Raw genomic sequence first — 7,919 nt, forward strand, 5'->3', positions numbered from 1 at the left:
TCTTTAAAAAGGTTGGCCTAGGATTTCACCAAAAGTGTGACGAAACTTGTCCATTTTCTACGCCCTGCAGCTCCGTGCCTTCTACACCGATCGACACTGTCTTTAGATAGCAAATTTACGGCACATCAATTTCATATACTTCCTACGGAATTCCCACACGCACAGATCAACTCCTGGAGGCAAAAATGACACCCTATGACGAGCTGAGTTTAAAGGGATAATGACGATGCTCGAGTCTTACGAATGGCCATTCCGAAGAAGTTTCACGTCCTCTACTACTCTACAAGGTAGTGGCTCTGCTGCCACCTCTGATTTTTTTTTATGGTGTAGGGACCCCATCACATGGGAACGACGACCCTCATGTGACTTTCCTGAAGCTTCCGAGAACCCACCCCTGAATTTTTGCGGCGATCGGTTCAGGCGTTTTTACTCATCGCATCGGAGAACTGCCCCCCTAAAACCATCCTGGGTTCTCCGAGAACACGCTCCTAAGTTTTCACGACGATCCGTTCGGCCGTTTTCGAGTCTATAGCGGACACACAGACAGACAGACAAACATACATTCATTTTTATATATATAGTTTGTAGGAGAAGGTAGCACGGGTAGCTCTTAAGTTCGCTAACCTCTTGTTGAGAGTGGACCGACTCATCGGTATGTAGGCGTATGGATCGAATCGTTGTCCTTTGGACTTCACGTCTCCCTTAGCCTTCTTAGACCTGTACTCGTTGCCGACGGAAGCGGTCGACTTCGCTGACTTCATTGTGTTGGTACTCTTCACGGATCTCGGTTTCGAGGACTTTGCATATCCGCTCAGAGCTCCCAGCAAGTCATCGATATCCTCCAAGTCCGAGTCTTCTTGTTCACGAGCGCGTTTCTTACCGCCTGTGGATTTCACCAAGGGAAAATTAGACCTATTCAGGACTCTGATACAGATTTTCCGCGCCCCAGATTCCATAGAGTTCGATTTGAAGCGGGATTTGGAGCGGGATGAACTCACGTTTGTCCTCCTTGTCGATCATGTCGTTCGTTATGAGGAGTTTCCCGTCTTCGGTCAGCTTGAAACCAGCCTGCTCCGCCTCCTCCTTCGCACTCAGACGCTGAGCGACTTTCTGGCGATACTTCTCCGGATCAGTCGATGAGATGTTCTTCATCGCCGACGGATCCATGAGATCGACGATCTCTCCCTCGTTTTCTTTCAGCCAGACTCCGCGTTTCTTCCGATGTAGAATAAAATGAGATCATCGTCCCGACAGGGCTCCCAATCTAATTTCGAGAATTCTTGAGAGCCTTGTCCGTGACTCACCTTCTTCCTTTTCGCCGATTCTCGGGCCGCGCTATCCTGGTCGGACTCATCGTCCGAATCCGAGCCCAGCATGTCTTCGAATGTCTTCTCTTTCTGACGGCGACGACTCTGGACGGTCTTTGCGTCCTCGTCGTCGCTGTCGTTTCCAGTCGACGCGCTGGCCATGCTATTTCCTTTTCTCCGTCGGTTCTCAATCTTCCGGATATTGTTGAGCACTTTCTTGTGCGACTCGGGAACCATCTGATCGACTAGCTCGAATCCGAATCGTCGAACAAACCTGACTAGAATACCCTTGACTTTGACCCGAAAGTGGCTCCCGCAATCTGCGGTCATATTGCAAACGCGTTCGATCTGCGGAGGGAAATTGAACAGGAGAATGAAAATGGAGCGACTCATCCAACCACCTTCCTCCGAAGAATGTGATTTGTAGACAAGTTTCCCGGCTAGTGCGATCTATCCAGAGCCAGGGTTTATCTCGTTCCACCCTACGGGGGAGTTTGAGAAACTCACAATCAGGTCTGCGTATTTCGCGAGTTGTTCGATTTCGATCAGGGTGAAGAGTCCTTTGATGAATTCCAGCGCCGACTTCACGATTTCTCTTGTCGGTGAGACGACCAGCGTGCAAACGGCTTCGACCAGTTGTCTCAGGAGCTGCTCGTTCTCGACGAGGTGCTCTTTGTAATGTCGTATGCAATGCGCTATTGCTGTCACCGCGGCCGATATCGAAGTCGGAGAGCCGGCCAGACCTCCCATCAGTAGCGATATATACTGCTGGAAAGCGTTCGGGATACTCCACCTATACGAACGAGTAGAAAATATTCGTACTCGAATTGGAACCAACCTCTGAGAACTTCCTCAGAGCAAGGGCTCAAAATTTTGGATCGAAAAGCGTATGATGAGGGCTTACTGACCTCTGTAGTGCGTCGGCGCACTCCACGATCACTTCGAGAGCAGCTTGCTTGATCTTCGCAGCAGGCTCGCGACAGCACAGAACCGCTTCCGGTATTACGGACACAACGAACTTCTCGCTCGGCGAACTCAGACTCGACAAAACGCTCTTAATGCATCGGAGACGCGGAGCTTTAGCCGCGTTGGACACCTAAGAAAGATTGGATTCTAAGTTCACCACTGTTCTCGGATATACGCCCGGCACGTTTCTCCTGAGCCAATGGTGCGCACAGAATTTCCGTAAAAACCCACTTTTGAAATTGAGGTCACGAGCAGAAGTTGAAGGTCGTCCAATTGCTTTTCGACGAACTCGTGACAACACTCGGCTCTGAAGAGATCTTCCAGAGTCAGGTAAGCCTTTTTCTGCATGGCTTTCGGACCGTTCTTCAGGCTTTCGATGCAATGCTCATACAGATCTTTCCCCTCAGCTTCGGTGACCCTCGGTAGAAGTGCCCTCGTGATGTCAGTCGCCGCCATCCGGACGAATTCGGCGTCGTCGCCTTCGGTGGTCCGGATTTTAGTCATTGCGGTCTTGAAAACGTTACAGGCGAGTTCCTGGTCGGTAACCGCCACGAAAGAACGAATCGTATCGTACGCTGCCAAACGTTCGGGTTCGTCTTTCTTGACGTAGATGTTACAGAGTATCGGCAGATAGTTCTTGGCGTATCGGCCCACGGTTCGCTCCGGCTCCGGGCTTGTCGCGATGAGTTTCCTCAGAGCCGACAGCACGGGGAGTCTCCGCTCGGGCTTTGCGCTCAGGAGCACACCGAGCGTCTGAGCTACTTTCGGGAAGGTCTCCTCGACATCGGAAGTTTTTGTGCAGAACGCCGGGAGCAGAGACCAAACCTGGTTGCCAAGGGCTCGGTAGCAGACCTCGAGATGCTTTTTGCCTTCGTTCCTCGCCTTAGTTTCTGCCTTGCTGAGGTTGCCAGCGAAAGGGAAGAAGTACTCTATGAAGAACTTCAATTCCGTCTCCCGAATGTGGTCCCTGAGGATCGGGAGGAGCCAACTCCTCGGGAAACTGTCATCGTCATTGACTCCCGTTATGTTCAGAGGAACTTTCTCCAGAACTTTCCTGGGTCCCAGAGATTCTACGGCGGCGCCGATGGCTCGGTCGACCTGACCGACGTATTCGAACCCATCGGTTTCTCTCAGGTCGGCCAGCGTTGGAATTACTTCCACGAGTCGATCCGGGATGAATTTTGCGAGACTCGTGAATGCCGTTCCCCACACGGCGAATATGCTGCCCCACGCCGAGTGGAACTGGTACTTGAGAGTACCTTCGAGCGCGGCGATAATCTTCTCGGCTGGGGCCACTTGACTCCCCGGAAGAGTTTCCATGATTTGTTCCGTCGCCGAGCAGAGTGACAGGAGCTCTCTGAGCACTTTTTCGGTGGCCGTGTGGACCGCTTCGTTCTCACAGAGGAAAACGTTCGTTGCTACCGAGACGAATTTTCCAACATTCATCGCGAACAGATTCACGTTCGCTTTGTGTAAATGCGTCAGAGCGCTCAGCATGACCATGACCCAGAGGCTCAGACGCGGAGTGTCATGAACCTCGGGCTGGAAATCGTACAGCGCGTTGAGAAGCTTCGCGTTCAATTCGGCTTTGATGACCAGCTGCGTCGATTCGTACATGAACATGTTCGAGATCGCCACCAGACCCTGAGCCATGACGTACGGATCTCCACCAGTCATCGCTTTCAGGATGTTTTCCGCTACGGACTTGATGCTCTTCGGCGGGAGGAGCGCCAGACCGTAAGAGAGGAAGTTCAGAATGCTCAAGAGCGAAGCGTTGTTGCCTGTTTTCCGAAACTCTTCGAGCTTGTCCGTGACGTAAATTCCGCAAAGCATCGCCGACGGGTGGTTCGGTGAGGATCGCATGATGCCACAAATGTTTTTCTGGGCTGCCCTCCTGACTCGGGGCTTCGGGTGCGAAATATACGTCAAAATAGCGGTGAAGAGGATCGACGTTGTCGACTCCGGATCCGTCCATTGCGACGTATCTCGGATGTCCTGCTGCTTGCAAACGTACGACGAGATGTTTATCAAGCCGCAGAGGAGCGCGTTGTGTTCGGAGTCTTCGAATTCTTCCAGCAACTTGTAGAGCTGTCGTGCGATGTCAGCAAAGCGATGCCGAATCAGGGACGGCGGCACGCGTTTGATCACCATGTTTATGAGGACGACCTTGGCGGTGGTCGTCATGTCTGATTTCAAATCACTCAGAGACGTCAGAAGCGCTCCAAGGTATTCCGAGTCCGTCTCCTGACCCTTGCTCTCTTTGATGCACTCGGTAACCGCGGCCAGGACGGCAAGCATTTCTTTGTGAAGCTCGCTCGAAGGATCCCAATTCGTCTGCGGAAAATGTGGAAGCATCTTTTCTTAGGCCGTGCCGAAGGATATCGAAGACCGTTTGGAACGGGAATCAGATCCAGAAACGACGAGGAAAAGGTATCATACCAGGAGCCGATTGAAGGACATGTTGGTGCAGGCAGAGAAATCCGTCGCCCAAGTCAGAGCTGCAGATCGAGCATCTTCGACTTCCGAGTCTTCGGATCTTCCCTCACTTTCTCTCAGGATCGATTTCACGTCAGCTGAGCCAAGTTTGGCATTGTGAACCGATAGGGCGTCGGCAGTGAGACCACTCTCTGAAATAAAATCGAAGCATCACTCAAATTAGCTCGGAATGCGTCACAGAGGGTTCTGATAATCTCGCCGAAGCCGAACGGAGCATTCTCGAGGATTCAACATTGATTCGATCCCGCTTTCGCGCGACTTAAGCAGCAGGCCTTCATGGAATTTTTCTCGTTAGTGTCAGAGGAGCGTGGACAATTTTTTTCGTTGATTTTCCGACTTGAATTCCGCCGGCTCCGCATCAATGATGGAACGTCAAGCCGAGTGAGTGGATACCGGGTCCATGCGAGTCGTAATTCCATGTCGGCAACCTATGCGGCGTGTTTCTGGAAAGGACTCGATTTTTCCACGCACCTTTCACCACTGTCTTGAACGTTCCAGATTTCACTGCATCTCGGAATCTTCTCTTCGAGGGATTCGATATACAGGCCGCGCCGCGCTTCCACTTGGCTCCTTTTTTGGCCTTTGTCGAAGCACTCCGCGCGATTTTCATTGCTATCGGTAGCGAATTACAGGATGGGAGTACTAGAAAGATATCCGGGACCACCGCATATCATCAGAAGAACAGGAGAGCTCTGGAGCACGTGTGTGCCTGTTGTTTGGGAGAGAGGGCGCAGCTGTCGATCACGAACTCGGATCGAGAACGCGACTGTGATCGAAAGAGTTTTTCTCCTCAATTCAATTCTCATCCTTTCCCTATGGACTAATTCGAGAGTTTATGTATCGTACAGCCAAAAATTATCTCAGACGAACCAAGCCGCTCGGCCAGCAGAATTTTTTCCGCCGGGCCGCTGATGGGTGCTGTCCTCGCGCCGCGATGCGACTGATCGCTCGTTGAGGCGGAATAAAAGCAAAGCAACGGATACGTTGCATATTGACAGTCATCCCGAAGGAGAATAAGCGAGCTGAGATTTTTCGATTCGTGTGACCCTTTTGTGCTCTAACGGTGATCGGTTTCCCTTGCTTGAGGTCGAATTCGAGCCGCGACTTCTAGAGATCGAAGATGGTGTGCATTCCGTGCATCCTCGCTCCTCTGATCCCGCTGGTTCTCATCTTGTTGCGCTTCCTGCAACCGCTTCTGGAGAAGCTCGGATTGAAGAAGAAGATCGAAATCACTGCGAGCTGTCCAATTAAGAAACGTGAGTAGCCTCCATTTGATAGTCGAGGGCATTACGCCGAGTCGGTGCGGTCGAGCGGTCGGTGAACCTCATTGAGCTTTGACTCCTCTCGTCATACAATAATTATTCTTGTCGCCTGCTGTTATTGAGGGTCGAGCCCATCGGATCCCGGATGTTCCGGGGAAAGATTATTGCCTGACTCTCAATGAGCTTCGGAAGCCTACAGAATCCTCTGGACTATCGGCTCCGCCTCGACAATATCGTGAAGCCGATATGGTCGGAGCAATTCAGAGAGAAAGTCTCGACAAAAAGTGCCCTACTCTCCATTAAAACTCATGATTTTTCTTTCCCAGGCGATAAGCCGACTACCTCCACTGATGCTACCAGCGAGGGGGAGGAGATCGCAGCCGGAGCTGAAGCTAAAAAAGACGCTTAGTCTCTCATCGCCAGCTGACTCCAGGTGAAAGTTGCGAAGATGGGAACCCAACAGAGTCGTTCTCCATCTCCTGTTCGAGGAACCTTTTCCTTCTTAGTCAGTCCTATGTTTCCATTTAGGCCTAGTGCCCACGCCAGGTGTGAGAAAGTTGATTTGTTCCTCTTTTGATCTTGTGTATACATACCCTAGGTTCTATGGACATGACAAGAAGTGCTCCCATGTCCAATAAAAGTTCCGAGCTGCTCGATGGCCCGTGCTACGGTTAATGGAGAATACTTGTTGTACTCTTCTCCTCTCGATTATCAGGACAATTCGACCTTCTCAGAAACGATTCATCGACGCTTAGGGGACGCTGCATCTCTGTAGGTGAAAGACTAGAAAATAAGTTGGCTACCTCCTCGGCAAAAGTCTCTCTGCAGACTAGAGATTGCAAGAGAGTCTCGAACCCGTGCCGGATCGGAGCCAGGGACTCAACTCCACCATGGGGTACGGGGTTCAACGGATTTCCGAGTGGTTTTCTCGAAACCTTGAAGCGGCATCCAGCGTTTGGAAATCATCGCTCAGTACTGCCTTCTCCGAGAGTCGAGTCAGCCATAGAGCGACTCGGATCCACTGAATAGGCACTCTTGCGGGCGAGGACCTTGGTTGTCGGAGGAAGCTCTCCCATCCTAAGCATAGTTCAGTCTTCAATTCTCATTTCTGACCGGACCTTTCCGACGGTTCCGGGTCGCCGTAGCACGGGAGGGGCTGGGGTGGCACTCGTCGGGCGTCGATGCCCACGAGACATCATAACTTGACTTTCCGTATAGCTCCGCTAGCTCAGGGGAAAAAGAGGAGGACGTCTCTTCCAGAGGAGTTTCAGAAGATTTCGAAGGGCACTTGACGTCCGGAGTGCCCTTCAATTGTCTAATGTCAGATGCGACACTTTAAAATAGATCTGACCCGCCCTAATTAGACATTTGTCGGATGCTCCCGAGGCTGCTTTTGTGCTAAGTCTGTCCATGCATGGGATGCTCTTACCCGGGATACATCGAGGGGAGCGCCGTCCGTCGACGCTCTCGGCTGAAACACGGAACCTGTGTGATTCAGCCGGAAAGGGATAAACGCATTTTCCGTTGCATTCACGCCTGTTCCCGGATGAGCAACTCATCCCGCGAGCGGATAACATCCGGGTATGTGTCCGAGGAATTTTCGCTTCGGCTCGGTGCTTTGCTCTCAGAGAGTGGGGATCGCCCCGCGAGCCAAGAGGCACGATCAGACCTCGCTCCTGAGTCCGTCCCGACCCTCCGGACGTTCCTGACAACTGAATTCGTCCCAGGGACGAACGATGGATCGAATCCCTGAACGAAAGAGTGAATGATCACGATCGGAAAGCTCGCGATGCGCGGAGTAGATCCGAGAAAGCGGAGGCAGATTGACCGGATAAAGCTCTTCAGCGTTTAGGGAGTCCAATATGTGCTATATTACGATTCGCCAATC

General features: G+C 51.7%; 1 protein-coding gene and 1 long non-coding RNA gene across 2 annotated transcripts in view; one reads left to right on the top strand and one right to left on the bottom strand.

Moving 5' to 3' along the window:
- Window positions 1–5,379, bottom strand: part of LOC100901188 (RRP12-like protein) — a 5,841-nt gene extending 462 nt beyond the window's left edge. Inside the window, exons 1-8 of the mRNA XM_003738769.2 lie at window positions 5,241–5,379; window positions 4,713–4,900; window positions 2,505–4,607; window positions 2,216–2,403; window positions 1,815–2,100; window positions 1,305–1,655; window positions 999–1,215; window positions 625–883 (exon numbers count right to left, since the gene is read on the bottom strand). Of these exons, the coding sequence (XP_003738817.1) occupies window positions 625–883; window positions 999–1,215; window positions 1,305–1,655; window positions 1,815–2,100; window positions 2,216–2,403; window positions 2,505–4,607; window positions 4,713–4,900; window positions 5,241–5,379 (3,731 nt within the window). The remainder of the gene's footprint in view (window positions 1–624; window positions 884–998; window positions 1,216–1,304; window positions 1,656–1,814; window positions 2,101–2,215; window positions 2,404–2,504; window positions 4,608–4,712; window positions 4,901–5,240) is intronic.
- A 343-nt stretch (window positions 5,380–5,722) lies between these two features.
- Window positions 5,723–6,706, top strand: LOC100908063 (uncharacterized). Its single transcript, XR_145233.1, has 2 exons — window positions 5,723–6,025; window positions 6,358–6,706. It is a non-coding gene; the product is annotated as an uncharacterized LOC100908063 (long non-coding RNA).
- Window positions 6,707–7,919: the final 1,213 nt, after the last annotated feature.

Source organism: Galendromus occidentalis, unplaced genomic scaffold (genome assembly GCF_000255335.2).
Source record: "Galendromus occidentalis unplaced genomic scaffold, Mocc_1.1 scf7180000076319, whole genome shotgun sequence".
Lineage (NCBI taxonomy): Eukaryota > Metazoa > Arthropoda > Arachnida > Mesostigmata > Phytoseiidae > Galendromus > Galendromus occidentalis.